The sequence below is a fragment of the Corvus moneduloides genome, chromosome 6 (genome assembly GCF_009650955.1).
Source record: "Corvus moneduloides isolate bCorMon1 chromosome 6, bCorMon1.pri, whole genome shotgun sequence".
NCBI classification, from domain to species: domain Eukaryota; kingdom Metazoa; phylum Chordata; class Aves; order Passeriformes; family Corvidae; genus Corvus; species Corvus moneduloides.
Window position 1 is genome coordinate 22,308,111 of NC_045481.1, and position 27,902 is coordinate 22,336,012.

At 46.1% G+C, this 27,902-nt stretch overlaps 2 protein-coding genes across 4 annotated transcripts; one reads left to right on the plus strand and one right to left on the minus strand.

Moving 5' to 3' along the window:
- The first annotated feature begins 9,549 nt into the window (after window positions 1-9,549).
- On the plus strand, window positions 9,550-17,668 carry LOC116445277. The gene is made up of 15 exons (XM_032111741.1): window positions 9,550-9,701; window positions 10,061-10,237; window positions 10,513-10,618; window positions 10,730-10,900; window positions 11,123-11,245; window positions 11,763-12,000; window positions 13,005-13,028; window positions 13,614-13,670; window positions 13,826-13,948; window positions 14,484-14,671; window positions 15,453-15,652; window positions 15,975-16,066; window positions 16,389-16,443; window positions 17,121-17,218; window positions 17,364-17,668. Exons 1-15 carry the CDS (start codon window positions 9,550-9,552, stop codon window positions 17,576-17,578), a joined length of 2,019 nt encoding a protein of 672 aa, XP_031967632.1. The 3' UTR covers window positions 17,579-17,668.
- Window positions 17,669-18,377: 709 nt separating this feature from the next.
- GSTZ1 (glutathione S-transferase zeta 1) lies at window positions 18,378-27,831 on the minus strand. 3 transcript variants are annotated; one of them, XM_032110639.1, is made up of 9 exons: window positions 27,716-27,828; window positions 24,578-24,629; window positions 23,931-23,998; window positions 23,016-23,096; window positions 22,421-22,546; window positions 21,816-21,891; window positions 20,942-20,994; window positions 19,629-19,678; window positions 18,378-18,878 (listed from the first exon to the last, which is right to left on the minus strand). In XM_032110639.1, exons 1-9 carry the CDS (start codon window positions 27,740-27,742, stop codon window positions 18,752-18,754), a joined length of 660 nt encoding a protein of 219 aa, XP_031966530.1. In that variant the 5' UTR covers window positions 27,743-27,828; the 3' UTR covers window positions 18,378-18,751. The 3 variants fall into 3 exon arrangements, with proteins under 3 accessions (XP_031966530.1, XP_031966531.1, XP_031966533.1); XM_032110640.1 differs by lacking the exon at window positions 27,716-27,828 and adding an exon at window positions 25,171-25,409; XM_032110642.1 differs by lacking the exon at window positions 23,016-23,096 and having other exon boundaries at window positions 27,716-27,831.
- Between the last annotated feature and the right edge of the window lie 71 nt (window positions 27,832-27,902).

A 27,902-nucleotide genomic window follows, 5' to 3' on the forward strand; every position in this document is an offset into this window, starting at 1 on the left:
TTTTAACTATCTCTGCTTACTGATTCACTGCACCAGAGCACTTAGTAGGTCAAAATGGTAAGAGAGGGAGCAGTCAGTACAGTAGAGCAGCCCAAGCTGGGAGCAGGAGGAGTGAAAATTGCAAGAGCGCTGCTTGGAGCACAGTGGCTTTCTGGGGGAGTGGGCGAGAAGCAGTGTTGTTGCTGCTTTGGACCCTGAGATGGGGAGAAAACAACCACCTTCCTCAAAAGAGAGAGTGTGTTCACCAGGGGCAGGGGGAACTGCACAGCTGCCTTATTCAAGCAGGTCAAGCACAGGGAGACAGGAGCTTGGTATCTGTCAGAGCAAGATGCTCTTTCATTTAGCAGCTTGGAGAAGGCTGTTCCTTCCTTTAACCTCTCTTGGATGAAATGAAGAACCATCCTGCGGCCTTTCTACAGCATTTGAATCAGGCCCGAGCAATTTAGGTAAGGTGTTTGGTTTTTTTTTTCATCCTTTGTCTATCAAGTTCCTAGATATTGCTGATGGAGTGACACACTTCACTCCTAACAAAGGGGTAGTAGTATGTTTGCTGACACAAAACATCAATTTAACAACATTTCATAGTTGGTGTGTTGTGTATAGACTAGGGAATGAGAGGCTGGAGAGCAGCACTGCAGAAAGGGATCTGGAGGTCCTGGTTGATGGCAAGTTGAACATGAGCCAGCAGTACCCTGGCAGCCAGGAGGGCCAACCATGTCCTGGGGGGCATCATTGCCAGCTGGGCAAGGGAGGGGATTGTCCTGCTCTGCTCTGCACTGGGGCGGCCTCGCCTCAGGTTCTGTGTGCAGTTTTGGGCACCACAATATAAAAAAGACATGAAGCCATTAAAGACCATCCAAAAGAGGACCACAAGGATAGTGAAGGGTCTGGAGGGGAAGCCATGTGAGGAGTGGCTGGGGTCACTTTGTCTGTTCAGCCTGGAGGAGACTGAAGGGAAACCTCATTGCAGTTACAACTTCCTTGTGAGGGGCAGGCACTGATCTCTTCAGTCTTGTGACCAGTGACAGGACTTGAGGAAATGGCATGAAGCTGAGTCAGGGGAGGTTTAGGTTGGATATTAGGAAAAGGTTCTTCACCCAGAGGGTGTTTGAGCACTGGAACAGGCTCCCCAGGGAAGTGGTCACAGCACCAAGCCAGAGTTCAAGGAGTGTTTAGACAACACTCTCAGGCACATGTTCTGATTGTTGGGGTGTCCTGAGACAGGAGTTGGACTTGGTGATCATGATGGGTCCCTTCCAACTCAACATACTCTATGATTCTATGAACCTTTTGTACCGAGTCACTGGAAAACACCTTAAAACTATTTATGATCACACAGAAAACACTATGGACCAATGTCAGAAGAGAGGCTGCACATAAAATACAACAGTTGGTCATGTCCCAGAGCAATAGGATCAGCCACATACATGTGTGGTCAATACTGCCAGGGTTCTTCAATCCGTTCTGCAGGCTCTGGGAAAACTTGGTGGTGTTGAAACTCAGTGGTGAAGCTCTGCAGGACTGTTAGAGGAAATAAAAAAGAGCAATTACATTCTTCTTAGAGGTTTCACTAGGTTGTTCCTTATATTATTTTCTATGTTGTTAATTTGGAAAAAATACCTTTGTTCATCACTCAGTGCTTGTCATGGAAGTGCTTTTGTAAAGTGGGTACAAGCTTAAGTCAATCTGTGAACTCCCAACTGTCACAAATTTATGGAATTTCACTTAGTTCCATTACCTAAAAGACTGCATCAGGTAGAATCGTACAGTAGAGGATCAGACTAATAATTTTCTTCAAACAGATGATGTAGGAAGTAAAAGATACCAACGACAGGAAAATGGCAAGTTTATTTAGTAAATGCTTTAATAACACAAGCCAGCCTCTGAAAATAAGGTCAGTGCTGGAATTAACTGTCCCAAATTGTCAGGAGCTGGGACTATACTTCTCTTTCAGCTTCAGAGGGTCTTAGGAGAAAGAGGGAAAAAGGTCTGCATTCTTAAAAATTGTGGTCTCTATCCATCAGATACACACTGTAACAGCTGATGTGAGGCAGGAAAATCTAAGGAAGTGCAATAATTCCCATCCAGACAGAAATTTCAAAAATTCTCAAAAAAACCCAGGCTCTTTAGGTCTTTAGACTGAGAAAAGTGTTTAAGTAACTGGTTTTAAGAAATGAGATTTTTTTTTATGGGCGGTTTTATAAAAGAAGTAAACATTTCATTAAAAGTTCATTGAAACTGTCATTGCTAATAAAATCTGAAACACTCAAGAAGCACAGTAACAGGTTCATTATATTTTGCTATTCATACCAATATAGTAAAATAATTCCTTAACAAGCTGATAGCCAAACCCAGCAGTAGAAGTTGAGTGTTATGAGGGCAATTTGCAGCTCAGGCCACCTGAGTTACGCATCACATTCTGCAATTGACAGTATCCTTTCATAACAGCTTCTGGTTTAAAGGAGAGTTGAGTTAGAAAAGCAAATCACAAGCAAGTATGTTTGGGGATTTTACTCCCCCACCCTTTCTAAAGTATTGGTTTGTGAATAATGAAAGTTACTGATTAAAAATGGGACAAAGAGATTCATGAAGCATCATTCAGACAGCAGGCATCAGTCATGTCAGTCAGCTCACACACTTACAGTACAAAATACTTGGACAGACAAGGTCTGTAAGGTAGGGCTGTGCCAGGAACATCAGAACTGACTGACATGGCTGCAACGTGCAGCTCCTCCGCTGCTTACGGACTACAGTACATACATGCCTCATGAAGCACTACATGCAGCAGTAACTGGAACATGCCCAGTTCTCCCCAGATGTTCTAGAGGCTGTTCTCATGGCTTCCAGACCCATCCTCTCTCCCTCCTCACCAGGTATCCTGCACTCAGGTCAGTGCTGTGAACCAGATGTAACCCATCTCCTGCACACTCAGCCCCACAGGTACAGCACCCCAGCACATGTAACCTGTCTCCCACACAGCCCTGCAGGTACAGCAGCCTGGTCTAGTTGAAGGTGTCCCTGCCCATGGGAGAGCAGTTGGAACTAAATGATATTCAAGGTCCTCTTTCAATCCAAACCATTCTATGAGTAAATGTGACAATAGTTTAACAAGATTTGATGGCAAGGTATACTAATTGTTTACTGCATAGAGAACAGGGTTAGACAAAAACTGTTAGGGAGACCCTCTACTGAGTCATGAGGTTCAGAAAGGACCCTTTTACTTTTTAACTCCTTTCTGGAGGGGAATTTACGTGTGGCTGGATCCAGACTTGGTCAGCAGTTTATGTCTAAAGGATATTGTGTACAGTCAATTGTGTATCTCACTTAGCTAAGATTTCAAATTTTTGCATGATATTAAGCACTTAGTGAGAATTCCTTAGCAAGGAATCTTTCAGCCTCAAGAAGTTAACCCTAAGAGGCATCCCTAGTCAAGTGGAGATGCTGGTGCACAGCCTGCTGCCATGCAGGAGAGGGTAACAGGCCCTAGGCTGTCCACTATTTAGAGTAAGATCGTTGACTTACAGTCATATTTCCTTACTGGCTGTATTTTGGGTTTCCTTGTGCCCAACTGGCCCTTTACTGTTGAGCAAGACTTATGGCCCTTAACTATTGTGTTCTTACCTGCCTTCTCAGAGTCCAACTTAAGCCAGATACAGTCCTCCTGACCACCACTGGTGGCTGGCTATTGCTCAAGCAGAAGAGAGAGGGGAGAGCACACTGTCACTCTAGGCACAAAACAGAAGAAGATGGAATAGACCCTTCGGTCTGACCACAATGTCAGCATTGCCCCACTCAATGGTTGCTGTTGGTCTTTGGCTGTGAGATCTGCAGAACCCTGTGTGTATGTGCTGGTTAACATATGATGCACTATTTGGCACCTAGTCCATTTTCTAATTAATTTTTATTTATGTTGAAGTGACCTCTGACTTGTATGTACATGAGATATTGCAGAATTACTGATCCTCAGCTTGTACAGCTTGTTGCAGGCTAGTGGGTTATCTCTATTTAAAACTCTATACTGTGGCCTCCCTGTTGCTAGCTTGCAGCTACTTCTCCCTTCTGTCTCATAATAAGGTTTGAAATACATTTTGTCATGTTTTAAAAAATTAATAAGGCCTGCCTTACAACCAGTTTTGATCACTTGCTGACACATAAATAGTATGTGCCAGTTTTCAAGCCATTAGTTAATGGTTTTTGTTAAGATAAATTGCACTGTAGATGGCAAACCTATTGTTCAGTTCCTGCTTTCTGAAGTGTGGACCAATCTTTAGTAAGGCTCAGGTCAGTCTTTTGGAACTGTGCCTGTCTACCTGGTCTCATTGACTTAAACCCAAAAGCAGCACTGAATGTGGAATCTCATCTGAATGAGTATGTGCCCGGTCTGCAAATGCAGCCTGCCCACAGACAGGCCTGCTGCAGTGGAACTGAAAGCATTTGGTGTGTATTGTTCCACTGCTTAAGTTTCCCAGAAATATCTGATATCTGTTATGAACACAAGATAGTTTTAGGAATATTTAATCTGCAGGAAAGCTTCATAGTTGCACAGGATAATTCCTATTTTTGTTTATTTTCTTATATTTCCACATTATACAAGTATGTTGTTTCTCAGCTATTTAAATAGCATTCATTATCCAAATGACAACTCCTTTTTGGAAGGATACACAGTTTTTATTAATTTTCTGATAAGTCAAATAGCTTGGCTGTGTGGCTAGTGATTAACAGCAGCCGTTCCCATTCAATATCAAACCCACAGTTGTTTCAATGAAATAATCTTATTTTGCATGCGTAATTTTTTCAGTTTGGTGTATTTCCTGGATTTGTATTTAATCCTGCTAGCTGGTACGGAAACCCTTCTTATTTAAATAGAGATCTTTGGAATTAGACCTTGAGTCAAGAAAGAAAAATAAATTTAAAATGCAGTTGCACTTCAGAGAGGGAAATTAATCCTTGGGAAACAAAAATTTCTTCTTTGTTTCTGTGGAAGGAAGATTTCAAATAGGTTTTTAATATGTGTTTCTTTTCCCTCTAAATTGTGTCCAGAAATTCAGAAAGCTAAATCACAGAAGAAGCTTCTTTTGCATTTTTGGTTTGCTTTTGTGAAAGCACAAAATTGTTTTACATTTTGTTTTGAATATAATTTAGATCTAAATAAAGTTTATATGTTCAGACAGAGATATATCCTGTAGCAAAGGACTTGTATAAGTGTTTAGCTATAATAATGGTACTAATTTGTTGGACATTTTTTATGTCAGAGAAGGTAATAAAGTCTCAATTGTTTTCTCTTTTTTGCTTTAGGTGTAACGTAGCAGCAGGAGTTTAAAATGTATGTGGTTTACTGAGAAGAGAGAGTTAAAATTGCTTAAATCAAGGACCACTACTGGTACTGATTACATTTGCTCAGACTCTTTGGAGGCCTGTAATACATGTTCTCAGGAAAGGTTACTGGGATCAGACACAGGCTTGTAGCAAATTAATGCTTGAGACCCAGTTAATATGCATGAACAGGTAAGATGAGAATGTGTTAAGAAGAAGAGCTTAGTTGCCTGACTTCAGGTGCTAAGAAAGTCGAGTTACTATGCACTGAGTCTAGAAGGCAGCCACGTGCCTTTCTTTGTGGCTCTACGCTGTCAGCTTGTCTCTTTGTACCTGTGTGTGCATGTAACCTCCATCTATGGCCTGCAGTGGGTCAGTTATTGTGGTGCTAGACCTGGTGAGGTGGGTTTGAGATAAACCTTATTACAGGTCTAGTTGCTGAAAGATTTTGTCGTTCTTGTGGGGAATTAGGGTAGAGAATGAACCCCTAAATGAGTTCACTTTCATCCCCACTGCTTATACTCTTCCTTCTTGTCTCACTACCCCTATTAAAGCCACTCTACAGAGGATTTATCACAAGGTGCCTTAGGAACAAAGAACATGTCTGAAATAAGAACCATAGGTGTCATTAATACAAGAGATTTCTTCTTATTTCTCTGCCCATTTGGGTAGGGGGTGGTACTTGCTAAGGTCCGGCATGGAGAGCCCCTCTAGGCTGTTCCTGGAGATCTAATCTGTTCATAGACTGCCTTGTTACTGTAAGATGAGTTATACAATGGTGTTTGAGTTTCCTGGTGCCATACGTTCTTTGCCTTCATATGCTGCTGTCAGATGTCTAGGAACACCAGAGGAGTACTCCTTTTGATATGCTGACACTAAACCCAAGGACCAGAGGAACACTAGATAGAGGAGTGTTTCTTATGGGCATTCATAATTTTCTCTAAAAAGAGGGTCGAAATCCAGAGCTGTGAGTGGTGTGTGCTTATGCATATTGAGGCTGGATGAGAGACCAAAGCAACAAAGTTTTTTGTTTGCATTTTTTTTATTTCTACAAGTGTAAAAGAAAAAACTATTTCTCCTTTTCTCATATCTGGGAAAAATATTGGATGTGACAGTGTCATGTAGATGAATGAGAACTTCACAACTGGCAGAATGAAAAGCTGGGAACTGATTGTGTTAAATACATTGCTAATTAGACTGTCAAAGAAGCCAGGAGTCAACGTGCTAAGGCATTTATCTAAAGAAGTTGATTTGCAGTAAATACCAATTAAATAAAGTTTTAGAAGGTACATAAACAGCAGAGTTCAAATGTATATTGCAATGAGGAGAGTTTTCTGTGGGGATATTTCACATTTGTCTTGAGAGAGTCTCTGGCTACTTATTCTGAAACTGTGGTGCTGTTGCAGCTGAAGGTGCATCAGGCCAGGTGGATGGTGGATCTGAGTCCCCTTGGCTTTTCTAGGTTCCATTCTGGATTTGGCATGTTGCTTTCTCAGAATTATCATACATTAAATGTAGCCTTTATTGGGAAGGGAGAGAGGAAGAATTTTCTGATCCATCAGTGAGGGTTATCTCTTTTAAATCTGTCTGGACTGGTGAGTCAAGTCCCTTGGGCAAGAAGCAGGATGCCAGCCACAAAGCTCAGAGCTAAGGAGACCTTGCCAAGTAATGACCTTGATGTTTAGGAGCTGTGTTTGGAAATGATAAATAGATGGAGATGGTCTCCCTGCAACCTCCAGGATGCCCTGGGAACTGCTCTCCTCAGAGGGAATCAGGCTCCTTTCCACTCACAGCTCCAAGCCATTAGCACAGGCTTTCGATGGGGAGCACCATGTAGCTGGTCATACCTTTTTCAGACCTATGTTCTTGTGAACTGTGATGGTTGTTTGTCAGTCCTTATCTATGTGATGTGAATATTTTTGATGTCCTGTGATTTCAAAATTGAGTTCTCAGCACCAACTATTTGCTTTTCATGTGCTCACCAAGAGGTGAGTTTTAAATAGAGAAGAGGATATTTTAACAAAATGTGGCACTGGGCTCTTTCTGAAGGGCACTTATGAAGGCTATATTTATAGTGTGCTTGCATTCCTTCTACAACTGGTTTGTATTGTTTATATTTGATGTGTTGTGGTTGATTTGTAATAATATATTGGAACTTATTCCCTTTAAATAAACTTTTCACTATGCAACCAAGAACTTTGTCTTCTGTTTAAAACAAGTGAGTATCTTGATATGAAAAATTCAACTACAGACCTTCCAGCAAAAGAATGTAGTTAGTTTTAGGAGCAAAGCAGAGGCAAATACTCAAAATGTACTTTGCAGTGTACAGCAGATTCTGATTACAAATGGATAGGAAAATGCTCTGTTGTCAGCTTGTGATGAGGGTTCCAGCCAGGAAATTTTTTGTCTGTTAAAATGACTTGCTGGAATGTTTTTCTTGAGATTGTACTGAATGCTTGAGGAATTGGAGAGGAAGAAGCAAGTAGCTAAGCCCATATAATGAACATAGGTAGAGTTTGAATACTTTACCCTCCAGTTCTTCATACTGGTACTTGTCACCTCCATTTGCAGAGATCCCCTAGCTCCTTTATTACTTCAGCTTTCAATCTGGAGGATCAAAAAACATCTCTTCAGCTACCAGATACTCATTAAATTGTCTAGAGAAAAGTGTTTGCCCTTCACAGCTCCTCACAGCTGCTTTGCCCATCAGCTTTATCATACTACAAAGGCTCTATTTACATGTTCTGAAAGAAGCACCTGCTGGTCAAAATGAGGAATGATGCCTGCAGCTGGAGTCATCTTTTCTCACCTATTTCATTTTAAGTTTGGTAGGACAAGTGCTGCAGAGGTTCAATTCTCTGTTCTAGTCCAATGTTCCCTTAGAGCACTTTTATAAACTAATTGATGGGCAGGAGCAATCATAAACCAAGTTGATCCAAAGGACAGATGATTCTGCCAAGTTAAAGATGTTTCATTGCATTTTAAGAACACCAAAGAGAAACAGTGCTACAGCTACTTAATTACCATGCACTCACTATGCATCCTTGTGCTTGGCTCAGGCCCATGGCCAAGAGGAAAACTAAGGAAAACAGCGGGGATGTAGGGAAGTGATGCAACATTTCACATTAGTTCTTCCCATCCACCCCCACTCTGCCACTCCCCTTCTCCCTGCTGTAACTGTTGTGGATGGGCTGCAGCAGAAACACTGATCATGAGGTGCTCTGCGAAGGCCTTGCAGCAGCCTTTGTTGCCTCTGCCAGGAAAGTGGCTCTTCCCTGTTTCAGGTGAATAGCCTTTAAGCTTAGCAGAGCTACCCATTGTTATACAGGTGGTATCAGTTACCCAGTGGAACCTCTGTAGTAACACACACATACACACATGCAATTATTAAGGAGTATCTGCCACCATCCTGCCTTTCTTTGATACAAGCCCCGACTGCAGAGTAAGAGAAGCAAGGTTCACACCTTCTCTTTTTCATGAAGGCTACAAGAAATGTGTACAGCTACAATCATTTAGGAATTGGCAAGCAAATTATCCCTCTCGGGAAAGGGACATGTGTCTTGGGCTCTAGAAATGGTGAATGTCTGGAGCACAAGTTCTTTGAGAAGTGGCTGAGGGAGCTGGGGTTGTTTAGGCTGGAGAAAAGGAGGCTCAGGGGAGACTTCATTGCTCCCTACAACTACCTGAAAGGAGGTTGGAGCCAGGTGGGAAGAGGCCTCTTCTCCCAGGCAGCCAGTGATAAGGTAAGAGGACATAATCTCAAGCTGTGCCAGGGCAGGTTGAGGTTGGGCATTAGAAGGAATTTCTTCACAGAAAGGGTGATTAGATACTGGAATGGACTGCCCGGGAAGGTGATGGAGGCACAACCACTAGAAGTGTTTAGGGAAAGACTGGATGTGTAGTGCCCGTGTCTAGTTGACAGGGTGGAGTTTGGTCATTGGCTGTGCTCGATTATCTCAGAGGTCTTTTCCAACCTAATTGATTCTGTAATTCTACAGAGGCTAATTTGGTACGAAGGCAAGGCTGGTCCCGAACTCCGAAGGCCTGAACAGCCAGCCCTGCTGCCCCAACCTCCTCCCTGCAAGGCAAAGCTGCCGCCAGCCCCGCCGCTAATGGAGATGGCCGCGCCCCCGGGCGCTCCCAGCACGGGCAGGCCGGCCCAGGCCGCGCCCCTCCGCAGCTGCAGGGCCGGGGCGGGGCGGGCCGGCACCGCCCCCGCTGCGCCGCGGCGCGTTCATGTCGGTCCCGGCGGCCCCGGCCCTGCTCACCGCGATGCTGCGCGCCCGCCGCCGCTGGGGCCGGCCGGGGCCCGCGGGCAGCGCCCGGCAGGGCGGCCTCGCCTTCTACGTGCTGTGGGCTCTGCGGGAGCCGCCACGGCGGCTCGGCAGGTGGGACCCGGCCCGGCCCGGCCCGGCCCGGCTCGGCTCGGCTCGACCCGACCCTGCCCCGCGGCTGCGCGGGCGCGGCCGGTCCCTGTCAGGGTTGGGCTCCCCCGCGGGCCGGGCACCTGCACGCTGTGCCCTGGCCCTCGTTTCTGGAAATGCCGCTGCCCACCTGGCTGCGCTGCCCCAGCCCTTGGCGCCTCTCCCTTCCCACTGCCTTGCATGGTTTCATCTTTAAACGGCACAACCCCTCTCCTCTCACCCTTCCCAGGCGTAAACGTATTTTTAGATGTTTTCATATATTTTCTCACCTTTTATTTTACTCCTTGATTACTATCTCTCGTTCTTCTTCCCTCCCGTTACAGCCAGTCCAGCCAGAGGGGTTTCCAGGCTTGGCTGCCCCTGCCATTGCCAAAGCAGCTGGTGGTGTTCGGGCTGGGCGACTGGAGCTGTTACTCTCCGGACACGAGCATCGCAGTGGATGTGCTGGTGTCCCCAGGCGTCGCACCACAGCGGGTCGGCACGCTGGAGCCCACCCGCAGGTTACAGCAGGAGCTGTCAGGGTGTCAGGAGGGGCATCCTGGAAAGCTTTCTCATCTCTGGTGCTACCTGATTCTGCTGGTGTTATGCAAAAGCTGCTCAGGCCTGCTGGTCCTCCACCATGGTGTTTCTCTCTAGTGATGACTCCAGCTTCCTTTTGACTGCTTTCCTGGTTGGATCTCTTTTGGCTTTGGGCTGTTATAATCTACTATGGGAGCAGGAATTTTGCCCTGGTCAGTGTCACTTGTGGGCTGAAAAGCTGTGGTCCCTTGTGCAGGTCTCTGGTGTGGGAAGATGACTGGAGAACAGATATTTTCATGGCCTCGTTGAAAGAGATGGACAAAGGCAACCCTGTGAGGCTTGTCCTGACTGTCAATGGACAGGTAAAAGAATTGACGCTTTCCTTTCTTCCTGCCCAGGGTCCCAAATGTTGTCATTTCTGAGCCCCAGAACCTCCTCTCCCTGCTCTTCTTTTCCTTCTCTGCTACTCCAAGGTAGAGCTGACAATCACGGATCTGTTAATGCACATCTGTGCTGAGCCTGAAACTGCTGTGATGCTCCAGGCCTATCCTCTGAACACAGTTTTGCCAGAACACCTTGTGTGTCGCAGGAGATGGGCAGCAGACAGCTGTTCACTTCCAGTTCCACTCTCTCCTGAGTCTTTGGTACTTACATAGTTGTTTTACCTTGAGCTGAAGCCAATGGATTTAGTGTGTTGCAGCACCTGGCTTTCCTTTTCCTTGTTTATTTTGTTGGTGTGGGAGATGGAGGCAGGTTATTCCATTGCAGGGAATCTGTCCCTTGCAAGACATGTTTTTGCTCATCCTTTTTGTGGATGGAGGCTAGCACACTTAGGTCCTTTTATTCTGTCACTGTTTCTGCTGCAGCTGCTCCGAGGTGTCTCCAGCAGTACGCCTGCCCATCCCTTCCTTGTACCAGAGACCACCCAGTCACCAGTGCTCCCAGCGGATGATAGGCCCCTTGGCCAGGACCTGGAAGATCCTACTGGGGTATGTGTATTTTGGAGCTGTCTCCTTGTTATTTCACCTTTTTTCTTAGTATCTTCTCCCTCACCAGTAGCCATTCAGTTAATGTCTAGCTGAAACATTTGCTGTCATTTTTTCAGTGGAGATACAGCTAAGCAAGTTCTGGAGCCAAAGTTTCTCTTGTGCTGAAGAAAGATACATTCTCCATTGAAATGGTTTGAAACCTTTTGAAAGGTTGAATTTAGTAGTCCTTGGTGGGATGATCAGCTTTATTCCTAGTACATATAGCCTTTTTGCCCTTCCATGTTCTAGCTGTGCCCAGCAGCCAGCAGTCTGAAAGCCGACCACAGCACACAGCAGCAGCTAGCTGCTTTGCTCAGCACCCGTTTGGCAGCTGATACTGATGGCACGTTGGCCCTTAAAACTCAATGGGAGGATAAGCCTGAAAACAGTTACCACATCTCTGGCCCAGTAAGATGCAATTCACAGTAGCCTTGGGTATCTTTCTTCAGGGCTGATTTGACTGGGACTCATGTCACAGGTTAAGAGTCAGAGCTCAGAGGTGGCTGCCAGAGCATCCGTGCCTGTGAAGAAGGACATCCAGCCACCACTGAGGACCCTGGTGGTACCCTGTGCTCTGAAGTCACCAGCTGGCAAGGTGGAATCCAGTGAGGCCTGGAGGAAGAGTCCTGACCAAGGACCACCAAGAGTCCACTCCAAAAAGCCCAGGAAAGTTTTGTTTGAACCCACAGCATGTGAGAGAGATCTCGATGAAGAAGGTAACTCTGGTAGCTTCCAACTTTATTTTACAGGTCTTGTCTGAATGATCTGTCAATGCTGCTAGGCTGCAACTTCCCAGTCCATTTCTCTATATACCTCCAAGGCATGATGGGCTTGTATGTTTGGCTTTGAAATACTGAGAATGCTCTTTATTACTGGATCAGCTGCTTGATGAGTTTTTGCCTGTTGGGAAAAGGCCAGAAATAGAACATGGGATATTCTTAGTGCCAACACTTTGTACTGTGACATAATGCCTATCTTTTCATACAAGTAAAAGTGTTTTATAAATAGGCAAGTATCATTAACCTTGTTTTACAGAAGAGTAAATTGAGGCACAAGAAAGTTACTTACTGTGATGTTCTGTAACTTCTGCATTAGTCTGTTTGCACCCCTACTTAACAGCATACCACGTGGTCCATAGAAGACATTGGTTATTATTACAGTATAGAGAATACAAAAAGGAATATATGTATATAATAATATATGTAATTAGTATAATTGTACTGACTTTTGAGTAGTGAGAAGGTAACTGCCAAGGGGTTTGGAAACAAAACCTTAGGCTTCTGGAGTGAGTATTCCAAGTCAGCTCCAGAGTGTGACCAAGTTAATGTGTAAGTTTGGCAATAACTTAGTGATCCCCATAAGAAATGACTTATTGGGACTTGGCTTGCTTGTCATAAATGCAAATACAGCTCCATCATAAAGTTGTTTCTGCTGCAGACAGTGTGAGAAGGGGGGAAACGAACTTCGATCAGAGGGGTAAAATGCAATGGTGACAGCATTTGGCAGTCAGTGTGCCCTCCTCTTACCTATCTTCTGCATTTCTTCTGATGAGACTTAGTTCATGATTCTTCGTCTTGCACCTTGTTTGTTGCAGTGAGGTAGCTTTGTGCTGGAGGTTGGAGGAAGGAAGGTCAAAGGGCTCCTACACAGTGGAGCTGAGCACTTTCCACAATATGTCTGCTGGCTGCTTTATGGGGCCATATCTGTGTTCCCTTTGCAGATCTGGCGGTGAAGGAGTTGCAAGGTGAGATTTGGTTCCTAGACCCTGATTTGTCTTTTCAGTCACTCAGTGATGATATTCCTTCCCTTCAACGTCAGAAGCCTCTCATGCTTCACCCTGTATCTCCCCAGTGATCAAGAATAACAAGTAGGTTGTGTGTACACACTCTTCCTCTTCATGCAGTTGCCATCAGTACAGGTGCTTCCAGTACTGTCAGGCTCTCAAATATGTTTCTTTAGCCCCTCTGAATCTCAGACACACCTCTGGGTACATAGCTCTTTGAGGAAAAAAGGTAAGGTATGAAATAGACTTTGATTTAAAAGTATCTTTCTAGCTTGCTCAGCCAACTGCAGGGGCCTGGGAGGGGAAAGGAGGAGGAACAGAGCAGCACAAGGAATACCTCTGGAAACAGCCCCAGGCTTCTGATTGTTCCATCTTTGGCACTGACAAGCTGTCCCTGGGTAGCCTTCCCTCACAAGGAGTGGCGTGGGGCAGGTAGCACAACTGGGAAATCACTTCTGGAGATGGGGTAGTAAATGGGGGACATTCAAGCCTGTCTGAAGTGGCAGCCTGAATGCATCCTACATCCAGCTACTCCTTGCTCCTGAGGTCTCTCTAAGTACAGCAATTACTCCCCTGAGCCAACTGGAAATACTTCTCAGGAAGGTAAGTCTTTTTGCCCTGCAGAGGGAAGGGACCAGGGGCCCTTGCCTTACCATTTCCTCTCTCTGAGCATTCAGGTGGCTTGTTCTTCCCAGCAGGGAAGAGCGCTGAGGGTGTCTTGTCTGACTGCTCACAGGCCTGTGCTCTTTCCTCCCCAGGCAGTCCCAGCCCTCGGTGGTGCCATGCCATGTGCCTCAGTGACCTGGGGACAGCTGTTCTCATTGGTGGAGAAGGTGTCAATCAACAGTCCTGCAGGGATGCTCTCTGGAAGCTGGAAATTGGTGAGGACTTTAGGGCTGTCAAAGGCAGTGGGGACAGTGGGACTCGAGGACAGCTCATGCAGATGGGAGGGGATACTTGGGCATCTGTGCATATGGAGGGGACAGCAAAGGCATCACATCTAGCATGTCACCAGGCTGAGCTGACAGCACAGAGGGCCTTGAGAGGCTCTGGGATTGTACTTGAGAGCCCTCTAGGAGCTAAGCTACAAGTTCTGGAAAGAGTTGGGGGGATTTTAGGGGGTAAAAGCAACAGTGCAGTTTGCAGTCTGTGCATGGTCACTGGTGGGAAAGTGTGAGATAAAATTCCAGTGCCTTGTCTTTCTGCACCTCACTGGTCTTTTTCACCGTGCTATTCCCCTTCATTCCTTACAGAAACAATATTCTGTATGAGCTCCCTCTAGCCCTGAATCAAAGGAGAGGAGGAGATGAAGGGAGAAAGGTTTTGAGTAAAGATTTTATGGCATATTCTTTAAATCTAGAGAAATCAAGAGCATTTTTGAACTCGCATACCATGTGTCCGATGTTGCTCCCACAGACAATGATTTATGGCTTCCAGTGGGTTTCCAGCTACAAAATGCCATGCCATCGTGCTTGCATGGTCACACAGCTACCTACGACCCTGACACCAAGCGTATCTACATCTTTGGGGGCATAAGGGAGGACAAAGACTACGGCAGGATCTACATTCTGGACACAGTCACCTGGAAATGGCTCTTTGTGGCTGTGAGTACTGCATCTCTTCCAAGACAAAAGTGCAGGAGGGGTGGCAGGTTCTGCCTGAATGTGGCAGTCAATGTGCCCATGTCCTTAGTCCAGTAGTCTTGGTCCACTGTTGCTGCAGGTTGTCTGAGATGCGTAGTTGGGTTTGACATGTATTAGGAGGCTGTGTTGAAAAGCCACATGCTGAACAGAAACCAGGAGCTGCGCCTACAATGAATGAAGCAATGTGAAAAAATGGGTGCTGCAGAGGGCTGTGTCTGACCAAGCCCAAGGGTGGGAGGTACTCTACAAGCAGCAGAGGGAAATGGCTTCTCATTTTATATGGTGCCATTTGAGAGCAGCACCAGATGCTGACGTGAAGAGCTGGTGAAGCACCAGATGCATTGATGCAGCACCAGATGCTGACGTGAAGATCTTCTCAAATTGGGGACCGCTCTGAGGACAGCAGAATTCTGAGTCCTGTCAGCATAGGACTATCCATCTCATTCCTGGCTAAAGCACAAAATGGCTTTTACAGAGTAAACCTGGATGAGATCTTTCTGTTCCCTGACATCTTCTGAGGAAGGTGTGGGAGGTTGACTTGTTTTCTTATCAGAGCATTCTGGTGGTGTGGAGCATGCAGAGAATATACTGTCTGCCTGTGCAGCAAAGGTCTGGCTGGGGAACCAATAAAGTGAAAATTGAGACTTACCAAACTCACTGCATGATGTGGGTCCCTTTCCTATGGGTCATGCAGCAAATAATGCACTTCTTGTAACAACTATATATATTGAACTTTTTCTAGGCTAAAGGGAGGATACCAGTGCTCACCTACCACAGTGCAACTATCTACCACAAGGAGCTCTTTGTTTTCGGAGGAACTTTCCCCAGAAAGGCATCACTGGCAGTTGCACCCTGCAGCAATGTGCTTTATGTCTTCAATCCAGAGCATGAAATTTGGTATCAGCCCATTTCAGAAGGGGAGAAGCCTCTGCCTAGGCTTGGGTGAGAGTGCTCTAATTCCAGCTATCCAAAATAATGCAGGAAACCTCTGCTCACCTTCCCTCCCACACCAGTGTGATTTCCTAAATATTAGGTGATTGTTCTCCACCACTTACTCCTTAAGATAGGGCTGTGTTTAGAGCAATGTGACTCAGTACCTCCTATTATGAATCCTGATGGAATTCTGTCCCTGGGCTGCAGTGGCTGTGGGTAGAGGCAGGTGTAGACTGAAACTATGGCAGCCCAGTAGAAGAGGCCAAGGCTAAAATGGAAGTTTTGGGAACTTGCTGAAGATGTTTTATTCACTTGCGTTCTCTCTGCCCAGGCATTCAGCTACTCTATTGAAAAACAAGCTGCTGATTTTTGGGGGTCGGAGTACTTCTCTCTACCTCAGTGACATGCACATTCTGGATCTGGGTAAGAAAGTCTGTGCCATTTGGCTGCCTTGGGAAGGTCTGTTCCAAGACAGGGGCTTGGGAGTGAGGTGTGCTCAATGGGAAAAGAGCAATAACATTATACAAACTCCTGACTAAGCAATGGAGATGAAAAACTATGGGTTAAAAAAAACCCTTTCTGGAGCAGTAAGGGGGGGGGGGGAAATGAAGAAAAAACAATGGCTTTTTTGGAAGAGGTTGGGTAATAGAGAAGGCAGGTTGTTGATGCAGCAGAGTATAAGTTTTTGTCTAGTTATGAGGCAGAGATTTTTGGACATTTCACCTGCCTTTTCTCTGGCTTTCAGGTTTCATGGAGTACACACCAGTCCCTCTCCTCGCAGGACAGCCTTCTGCACGTTGGTAAGATTCTGTTGCAGACCCAGGAGCTATCTTCTTCTGTCATTTCTCTTTGAAGCCAGGTTTAAACAGTGCTTGTGATCAGACCCAGCTGCATATCTCTGTCCCACTAGTCAAAATACAGTGGATCTTTGCTATGGGGCTAGGAATTCCTGTGCTGTCCTTGTTGGTGCCTGTATGGTGTGGGGGGATATTCCTTAGTCTCCCTGGAAATCTGCCTTTCAGGCTAGGGTTAGTTTTCTGCTGTGTCCTAGTAAACTGTATTGCTTGCTGTTTGGTCTTCACAGTGCCTGGAGAGGTACTGTGCCACACAGAGGAAGAAACCCCTGTACCAGGACTATGCTGTTCCTAAAGGGACAGAATTGCTCACTAGAACAATGATCTAAAGCAGTGCAGAGCCCAGCTAGCCTGCTATCTCACCACACAGAGCAAAGCGTAGGAGTTTTGATAGCTCCTTCTGAGATAATGAGTTGCTCTTCAGGCCTGATCTGCGGACGCAGACAAACATCTCTTTTAGGGTTATTCTGCAAGTCAGGGTAGAGAGAAGCAGAAGTCAACTTTCTTCCTGCCGCTTAAGCTCCCAATCTCCAGATCAAGTCTGCCTATCCCTGCCCATTGCTGACTGAGGCCATCCCAGCAGGTTTTGTTGTAGTCACCATTTGACTTTGCTTTGGTCACAGTTTTCATGCAGCTCTGGCTGTGTCGGACCAGAAGGTTCTGATCAGTGGAGGCTGCAATGCCAAAGGAGCCTTGCATGATGTCTTTGTTTTCCACCTAGGTGAGTGACTCCCCTGCCCTGTTTTGATAGCTGAAGGTGACTCTGGGGCTACAGTGGTGTTTCTGAACACCTGGTCTAGTCCATTTATCTCATCCCTTGCACTAGGAATGGGGTTGTCAGTACTGATAGCCCCTTTCTGTTTCAGATACTCTCTCATGGAGCACAGTGATCCACCACGACCTCTGCTCTGTTCCCCGAGCTGGCCACACATTGCTTGACCTGACTCCTGCCCACTTGATGGATATGGACAAGGAGAACAAAGAGGAGCAGAACCTGCACACGGTGTTAGTCTTTGGGGGCTCCAACTGTGCTGGGACCTTTTATAACAGCACAGTCAAGATCCAGCTCGACCTAGGATAATGCATGATACTCAGAATGACCCTGAACAGCAAGGCTCTTTACCAGCCTAAATACAGATATAGATGGCAATAAATGAATCCAAGCAACATAGCAGTCCAGGTATCTGTATGTAGGTGAATGCCACCTTGGTACAAGAGATTGTGGGTTTGTAAAGTCTGAAGGCCATGAATATTGTTCTCTTAGGGTACCTGATATGCAGTATCTGGGCTCAGGTGCCAAAACATTCAGTGGGATCTGAGCTGAGTCTGCACAAGAACACAGATACAAGGTTATGGGTTCCCTTCTTGTCCTACAGGTTTTAAGCTGGAATTCCCAGGGTGCTTTCAGCTTTGAAGGTGATTCAGGTATTTGGTTTCATTTGGGATGAGTGGAGTGGGATCTACTCCTGCTATTTGGAAAGTCCTCATAGTAAAAGTACAGGCATGATTCTGGTTTGGAGGGAATCTGGGGTGGGATTCCCTTGGACAACAGTCTGCAGCTGAAAACTAGGAAAACACCTAGAGCCGTATCCGAGGATGGGCAAAAGAAGAGAACGTAATTTTCAGTGTAGGGGAGAGAGCTGGCTGTGCCTTGCTGTCTATGGCACAATCACCTAGCTTTGCTCTAGGCAGACCTTTTATAAATTCCGTGCGACTGCTCTTGTTCTTGCAAGGGGTAACAGAGCTGCTGACTTGGCTCCTTCAAGACCCCAGCAAGGGTTAAGCTATCTTCTATCAGAGACTAGATCTCATTGTTTGTATCCATGGAACTGATGACTGTGCTGTGGCTCTGAGGCAGCTGCAAGGATAAGCACACTGTGTACAGATTGCCTGATGCTCTTTATGTAGATGGTAGAAAGAAGTAGCCCCTGTGGGGAATACAGAATTGGGTCAATGCCTCACAGTTGTTTGTGGCCACATTCCCCAACCCAAAGCCATACAGAGGGAACTTCTGCTTTAATCTGCTTCATGGAGATAGACTAGATATAAAAAACTAGTAGCTGCAGGTGTTCCAGCACAGGCATAGCTCCTGTAAGTCATCCACGCTATTTCCAGGCTCTCTGTCCTTCTTACCATCCAGATGAAAGGAAGACAATAGTACTAGGTATTCCTACTGGCACTGAAGTCCTACTCAAACTGTAGGTGTTGTCTTCTTTATCACATCAGCTTTCTAGATTTAATGAGTAGAAAGGCTTCAAGCTCGCAGCTCTGCAGGAGTATCTGGCTGCCGGGAAGGGTGGCTGATTTTGAAGGCCTCTAACTCCAGGAGAGCTTTGTTTATTCTGGTTATTGTGGGGTATGGACCCATGTCCACTTTGAATCTGCAAAAGGAAAAGAATTTGTGAAGTACTATGAGTTGGAGAGCCAGTGCAGCAGTGAGCAGAAGTGCAGAGCAGTGTGATAGGCCTGCCTAGTGTGGGAGAGTCTCACAGGCATTTACACTAACAGAAAAGGTTCATCCTTGTAAGTTTAAAAACAAATGCTAGAAAGATTAATCAGTGTCTGGAGAGGTTGTAAAGTCTCTTTCTCTACAAATACTCAAAACCCAGCTGGATGCAATCCTGTGCCACTTCCTCTAGCAGGGAAATTGGACTGGATGCCCTCCAGAATTCCCTTCCAACCCCAGTGGTTCTGTGATTATGTGATCTTCACCAGGCTTTTATGTAGTGTGCAGCACAAGATAAGAAGACACTGCTTTTCCTGGGAATCATGCAGCCACTGGTATGGGTTTAAGGCTTAAAACAAATAAAGTCTGATTCATCTTTTCCTCCTGTGTGCAATGTAAGAATAGAGCAAACAGGGACAGAGAATGTGGAGTGTGGGCAACCTCAGCTTTTCTAAGGACATAGATCAGGTTTCCCCAGGGGCCTCTAAGAGGAGACCACAGAGCCTTATTTCCAAAAGAGACAGTATTTATGAAATAGGAAAATTCATGGAAAGAAGAAATGTAAGTGGATAGGGCAGGCAGAAGGGATACTTTCTAACAGGCACAAGGAGCAGCAGAAGGTAAGCTCTGACAGCCCAGCCTAAGTAGGTGTGTTGAAGAACACCTCAAGCTTAGCCCTAATTACCTTTCAGCATTGGCAACTTGAGGCACTAAACACAGATCAGCCATGGAAACCTGCAAACGTAGAAGAGAAAAGGGGTTAGAGTAACTCAGAGCCTGTCCCATCACACTTCCCAGTGGTGGCACGCTTTGAGACCAGGATAGAAATTATTTTATCAGCCAGTACAGAGGAGTTGTCATGATGATCTAATTCTTTAATTCAGCATTAATAATACAGCAACAGTACAAGTAAAAGAACTTCGTAACAGTCACTAGTAGAAGCCATTAGCTTTTAGGGAGCTTTATATTTACCAGCTGATCATTATGACCTTAAGGACACTGTGCTTCCATGGCAACTGCCTCTGAGCAAACAGGTCTGCTGGCAAGCTGCAGAGGGAGGTGATGTAGGAAAAGGGGGTGTTTGCATGGCTGGGAAAAGATAAGTAAATTTTGTTTGTTTGCACTGCAGGAATATTGAGCAGGTCCTGCCAATGTCAAGACTTGATATGTGATAGGGCCTCTGCACACAGGCTCAGAGACTTGCAGTCTGAAAGGAAGACTCAAGGACAGCCTTCCTGCTGGCTGCCTATCTGCACAGACAGAGGCAGCTGCCCCTCCCCTGCTCCCAAGGTCACAAAGCCCTTGGGTGCCTCTCAGAGCACATGTTATTCTCCAACACTAGATCTTGTAAGTAGCCTTTGCCTACCAAGGCTGCTACTAGACAATCCTCTGCATCCCAGGATATTGCAGGAGCCTTCCTTTCTTCTGAGGCTTTTATAGGAAAGATCTTTTGCCTGGCAGCAGAACTAATAAATGGAAGAGGCCTGAGCTGCATCTAGTTTGGTGAGGGTCAGTACAGCTTTTATGTGAGCTCTGTGAAATCCATCCATATTAAAACTGGATAATCAGAACAGAAAAATACAAGTTGGTTAGAGGTTCCATAGAACAGAGCTAAGAACTGAACCTATGTTTCTTGAGCCAAGCTTTGCCCCTATGACAGGTCACTTTGAAGTCCAAATCCCATAAGGATGAAATGATGTATCATCTTCTCCCACACCCTCTAGTACCAGCCAGATCCTAGATCCAGCTGCATAATCTGGCCATCAGCAGGTTATAGGCAGGGACAAGTAAACATCTCCATAACTCTCTGCCAGTCAGTAACGGCCTAAGTAGGATCCATGCAGCTGTTTTTTGTTATGGTGAAGGCACTGCATGTAATTCTAGACACTGGATGGGGTTGTGTTCTTGTCTCCTCAACTCCTTTTCTTTCCTATTTTAGGGGAAGATACTGGGGTTTTCAGTTCTGCAGTGGCACACAGGGCTCTCTCAGATACTTACTTCATCCCCCACACAATAGCGTCCAGCAGTATGCTGCAGAATCTGCTCCAGTGCTGTCAAGAGAGGTGGTACACTGGAGTGAGGCATTGGAAACTCAAATTGAAAGGGACACCAAACACTTTCTAGACTGGGAATATGAATGAGGGCATCTTAACCCTGAGCAGAGTATGAAAAATGAGAAATCTGGGACAAAAACTAGAAGAAACATAAATCTTAGTATAGTTATGGGAGTCTTTTAGGACTGAAAAAGTACTTCAGCTTTTTTGGGCTCAGGGTGATTTCAGCTGCTTCAGACAATGCACCTGAAATACTACGAGGATAATGTAGAAATATGTGATTGGGGACGGGAAAAAATACAAAGGTTCAGTCAGTTTGTGTCTGTGCAAAGTGAAGGTGGGCCTGTCATTGCAGCACATGGGGGAAAGGGTTTTGAGGAAACAAAAAGCACCATTTCTCTCAAAGAGGCCAAGAAATACTCTACTACTTGCTAGACTCTGTGGGAGTTTGCCATTAGATGTCAGATTACAAAAGCATATATATATATATGTAAGTAGCACTTTAGAAGTGCTGTGAGCCCTTACACTTCAGAATTAATCAACTGCTGCAGTGTGCAGGATGGCCCCAGGCTTCCCCTCTTCCATGTACAGCAAAGGAAGTGTTCTGTGGACATCTTTCCTCTGAGATCCTGGGAAGCTACCAGTCCTGGACAAGGGACTCTGGGCAGGAAGAGCACTGTCTCTGCCAGCAAGGCAGGACCCCAGCACACCAGCCTAGGAAGATCTGTGGTTCTACTTGAAGAGGCAAGTAGAATGCCAGTGGTGCAGCATTTTGTAAGGTCAGCCAAAATGCTGATAATTTTGGATGTAGGATGTACCTTGAAAGCCAGACGCGATACAGTTCTGAGCCCATTCCATTTTTTTCTCCCCCATTTGTTTGAGGACACTCAGGTTCTGTGAAGGCAAAGCAATCTCCAAGTTAGATGACTGCTGCTGGCTGGATCTTGCCCACTGTGTCATCCTGTGGAGGAGAGGGGAGATGAGGACTTGCCAAGGCTGAATCACTGGCCTGAGTTCAGTTGGTGGGGTCAGCCCTGACCTCACCTTCACTGAATCATGCACCCTGGTGTATCTTTCTCTTGGCACTACCCTTCTGTAACAGTTGCCAGGGTATCCCTTTGCCTCTTCCTTCTGGGTTGCTCAATTCTCTTTTTCCTAAAATGTCCTAGACCCAGCAGTAAAACTATATGGATTCAGCTCTTTCTGGAAAGAACCCTTGGGTGCTATAGGATTTGTTGTGTTGGAAGTACTGTATTGTTGCCATTGGCAGATGAGGCAGAGGTTAAGCACATTTGATCTGCTAGCACAGCAGTCTGAAGTTCTGCCACCCAGTTGGCTAGCAACAATTTAAGGAGACCGAGCATGTCAAGAGACACAAATCCTTTCTAATTTTCTCATTTGCATGGATCTGACTAGGCAGTACCTGGAGTGGTTGAATGCCAGAGGCAATGTGATCAGCGATCATTCTGACTTGGGCTCTCTTCTTTGGATCTTGGGGCAGGAGCCTGGGGTTAGGATGTGTCTCTTCTAGGTAATTAATTATAGCTAGCTGTAATGAACAAAGAGATAATGGGAGGTTATTGGAGAGCCAAGGAAAACTTCACATCCTGGACACCTGGGAAAGGGGAGCTGATCCAAGAGAATACAACAGGTTTCGAATGCAGTTTGTTACCAATCCAAGGAACAGAATAACCCCTCTGACATCTGCTTGTGACCTTGTTGTCATTTGGTCCAGCTGTAATTTCTGGCAAACCATGAAACAGCCATCGAAGTCAGACTACAAACTGCTCACTGAAAGGAGGAGTTATGAACCAAAGCAGAACTGAACTTAAATCCTTGACAGTAGTTTCCCGTCAGGGACTACGTGCTATTTCTGTTCCCAAGAGGGATCATAAATGCCATCTCTTTTCCAATGTATAGATGCGAGCTCTGGGGAGAAAGACGGGGCAAAGCCATCCCATCCAGATTGCACAGCAGGCTGCAGTGAAAGGTTAACAGGGATGTGGCTGATAACTCACTGACTGAGAAATGGTGATGCCATCAATTTTCAAGGCTGGGACTTGCTGCATTGGATTCAGTGCCTTGAATTCAGCAGAAAACTGTGGAAACAAACCTGAGATTACTCTACAGCAATAAGAAATTCTTCCTTGTTTTCTTCTCCCAGAACCCTGTTACCAAATTTTTTTTCTAACTCTTTTTTTCTCTCTGCCTTAATACTAATCTTTGCAGGAAATTATGCACTATTAGGTACTATTAGCCTACAGCAAGCTCTCACTGGGGCTCAGGGATCACTGCATCCAGGGCCAGACTGCCTTATCTCTTGACAAAGCATCACTGCAATGCCCAGAATGGGTGGTCCTGCGTCAGTACCACCATTACTGTCCTAGTTCTCTCCAACTCCATACCAGCCCATTGAGCTGGTGGTACTATGAGGTGCACAACTCCCTCCTATGGACTCCCAAGTAAGGTCTCAGTGAAGATCTCTTTCAGCAACCCACCTCTTCCTTTTGCCAGGCCCTTTACAGCCCTCTGCAATATCATTTAGCATCCTTTGGACAGCCCCTACCCCTGCCTCCATGCACTTTCTGGTGCTAATTGAATGAGGCCGAGTCTGTTTAAAGTGCAGTGCAGCTTCTCTGAAGTCTGTGCTCCAGATATATTCGGTTGTTTCAGTAAGCAAGAGCAAAAGATCTTTGGCCTTACGGATTCAGTCACAAATATTTGAGGGAGGAAAAAGCCTCTAGTCTCCTGCAGTCATATTCTCCTTCTGTTTCACATGCCAAGGAATACTGGCTGAAAGCAACTATTAATTACAGAGAAGTGGTGAGGAATTCAGTAACTTTGCCTGTGAGCTTTCTAGTGCTAATTCCAAGTCTCCTAATGATCCCCAAGTTCAGTACCCCTGGAGAGAGCAGTGGTATCTTTATCCTTACCTGCTGTCCTCCATCCTTAATGAGGTTCACTGGCACCAGGTCATAAGAAATTCCTTTCAGAGCCAGTGCTAGGGAGAGCAGAGTGTATGGCTTCAGACAGGTACACTGGGACCAGTTTCACTGGTAATGGGCTCAGGGAAATGTTAGCATCTACATTTGAAAAAAGACCCTATCCCTCAAGGAGGGTGGCCTAAGTCCACTGAGAAGACAGTGCTCTGGCAAATGAAGGACCAAAGTACTAAAGATCAGTCCTGGCAAAACCACTGCATTTTTCAAAATACCTGTTGCAGCTCTTTGCAGCACAGCCCTTCCTGATTCAGCTTATAGAGGGCAGGAGGCCATGTGCTTACATGTAAAACCTTTCTGTCTCAGTACAAGTAGGGACCATTCCCAGCCCTGCTTAGCTCTCAAGACCTGGGCAGGCCAGAGTCTGAGGTGGTATCATGAAGCCCTCTTATCTGTTCCCCTCTATTCCTCTTGCCCCAGGTAAGCTGCAGTGTCCCCCTCCCTCCCTGTGGGGAGATGTCTCACTGTTCCAGGTTCATGTTTGCTGACCTCTGTTAATAAGTGATTGATTAATTGGGTTAGTGAAGGGCAGGATACTGCAATACTGGGACAAAAAAAGGGAGATCAACACTGAATCTTACCGATTCGCACTCTCCAAGAACAGGAACTTCGGAAATAGCTGTAAAGTATCGGCTGAGAAGAGAAAGATGAAAGGGTTATATGCTGGGAGCACCAGAGTATTGTATGTAAGGAGAAGAATGCATGAGCAGAAGTCATTTCAGGAACTCTAAGACAGGGAAGAGCAATGTTTGGAGGAGAGAGGGCTTCTTTCTGAAAGTTACTGTTCCTGATTTGGGCATACAGGTAGCATCACTCTCATAATAGCCTTCTGGTTATTCAGTTGCACCTGATGTTTCCAGCAGTACATGACTGACCTTGAAATTATTCCCTATAAAGCTTCCTTCTTTGTCCCTATCCAATATTGCTAACTTCTATCCCGTCTTAGATTTCTGAAACTATTTCTGCACTGATTGTGCCAAGCACCTGCACTGGGTATTTGCATGGCATGAACTAGCTTTTCCAGCCATGCAGGGAAAAGCCAGAACTCTTTCCAAATAAGAAGAGCTTCTCTGCTGTTTGAGACGAAAGCCACAAAGACAGGTAATTCATCTCTACCTGAACTATAACACTGAGGCAGCTTTCCCAGATGCTTCCACCCTGGCCAAACTCTCACCTTTTCAGATGCCATGGTAAGTGTGTGCAGTCACCTCCACAAAATAAAAGCCACCTCTGTGTTTTCCCTTTTAACTCAGCTGGAATGGGGGAAGGCTTCTCTCCTAAAACCAATCAGGAAAGGACTGTGCCCCCCAGGCTGTGCCCAGGACACAAAAGCCAGCCAGTCAGATTCAATCCTCCAGTCACTGCAGTCACCCTCTCCCAGCCCTGATATCAAAACCATTAACAAGATTTAAGCTTGGAAGGACATTTGGGAACCATTCTTATTTCTGTAGCTTTTCATCCAGAAACAAGGTATCTAGAGAGCCTCCCAGGCTGTCACCAGTTGCCAATGCAGAAATCTAACCATGGAGAACAAAGCAAGAAAACCAAAGCTGCATGCAGAATTTCTGTTTCACTAAGGAATGACTGCTAGCTCCTGGAATGGGCTACCTTTGCAGGGAGATTCCTTAGTGTGCTGCTGTAGCCCTCCTCCCACCACTACTGGCCACTGCAGGGGATTTTCTACATTGCAAATGTGGGAGTAGTTGTTACTCTGCTCCCAGGCCAACTTTGTGCAAAATAAAAATATTTATTTTTTATGTGTCCTGGTCTTTTCTTTCCACACAGGAGGTTAGTAGTCATGTATGTCTCTAAATAAACCTGTAATCATGTCTCTCCTTGCTTACACAGATCCCATGACATGCCATGAATCTCTCTGTGTCTCTACCCTCCCAAAATGCATAAAAATTTTTCCAGAGACTGGCAACAAGACAAAAGAAAGCAGGGAAAAAGAAAGCCCAATAATAGTCTGTCAACAGAAAACCAGAGAGAGACAGACAATCTTTGTGCTCCAGTCCTCTTTGTAAACTTGATGCTTCTCTTACAGTTTAGATTGGTTCAAATAACTTTAAATGAGGTATGTCTTTGACTAAATTAATCAGATTTACTGGAAAATTACTTATAACTGAGAGGAAAGTGATGGCAGTACTGGTAACACTTGAGTGGACAAAGTATTTACTGATTTTCTTAAATTCTCTGCTCCTGGGATCAGGGCATTAGAAGTATCAGCTATGTTCGTTTTTCAAATGTCTAGCCTGCGGAGTTGCAGGGAAAGAAACAGAAACGATGGCTTCAAAAGAGAAGCAGAGCATTCATGAGACACTGATTTTACTAGCTTTTCCTGAGGACCTTGCTAATGGTTTTTTGGCTCAGAAATTTATGTCCTTCACTACATGTTTTGGACTCTGGCCTCTCAGCTGGCAGAGACATTTCTCCTGATCCTCTCTGCAGTTCTTTTTTTGTTTTTACAGCCTGTGCTATCATTTGGAATAAACTGTGCTAAGATAATTGCCTTGCTCTGTAATTTCAAGGGCCTGGGGGATTTCACCAAAAAGAACATGGAAACCAACCCATCATTCAGCTGGGAACTGTCTCCAGAGGCTGTGGGCCTGGAGTGATCTCCTGAGTTCATGCTGTTTTGCTCCCAGCAGCAGGGCAGATCACAGGCAAAAATAATCAGCTAAGTCAAGACTAGAGACAGCAGAAATGTTTTGTCCTCAGTAGGCAGGTCCCAGAGTGACACTGTATCTTCCTCAGAGGAAATGCTGAGCGTGGGCCAGAGAAGTATCAGGAACGAACTTCCTGCATTTACAACCCTGTGGGATAAAATCCCCAAAACCTGCAGTTTAGACTGGTTGGAGCTGGGATGATAGCAGGAGGACAGCATTTTCTTGGTGTCTACTGCAATTTCTGGTTTGGTTCTGTTTTCATTTCTGGCAATCAGTGAGGAAAGTTTGGGCTTAAATACCAGTCCAGAGTAAAGGTTTGGGAAATGCATTTCACTGTTGTGAAAGATGGAAGAAACACTCCAAACTTTGTGTTGACCTCTCAGGTTTCCTGTCTTCTTCAGTATGGTCTCCTCCGGATACCACCTCTTTCCAGGTGATATACGGGATGCACTTGGAAAGGCCAAATCTCTCACCTTTCCTGAGAGCCATCAAGCCCAGCAGCCTGCACACCTAGACTGCTTGCTCCTTGGGGACTGGGGTAAGGGGACACCTCGGTGTCTGAAAGGTACTGCTTAGACTCTGCTGGGTTCAAATGTAAGGCAGAAATAACAGATTTGCTCCTAAATTCTCAGTATCTCTGCAGCAGGACTTGGTGTGAACAGTGCAGGCGAATAAAATATGGTTAGTAAGCACCACCGCTAAAAGCATTAGCACGCTAAAGCATTTTATTTAGCATGGGGTTAATTCCTTGCTTTCCACTGCGACAGAGACCCGGGTGCAGACCGGGGCAGCAGAGGCGCTGTGCGCGGGGGTGGACTCCTCCTGGGAACCGCCATCCCGGGCTTCCCGGGATGCCGGGGCACCAGAAGCCGATCGTGGCCGCGGTCCCTGTCAGCCGCCACGGCCGGCGACAGGGCCGAACCGAGCGAGGCCCGCTCAGGCCGAAGGCGGAGAGCCGCCGCCCCAAGCCCCACTCCCGCCGGCTGTGGCTCCGGCATCGCCCCCCGCTCCCCTCCCGCCCCGCGGGGAGAGCGCGGAGCCAGCGCCGCGTACCTTGGCGGCGGCAGCGCTCATTGCCATCCCGGCCTCCGCTCAGGGCTCGGCGGCTGCCCGGCAGCTGCCCGGCACCGCATCCCCGGGACTGCATCCCCCGGCATGCCCCGCGCTCCGTGCCCAGGATGCGCCGCGCCCGGCGCGGTGCAGCGCGCGGCGGATCCCCGCGGATGCCGCCGCGCCAGCG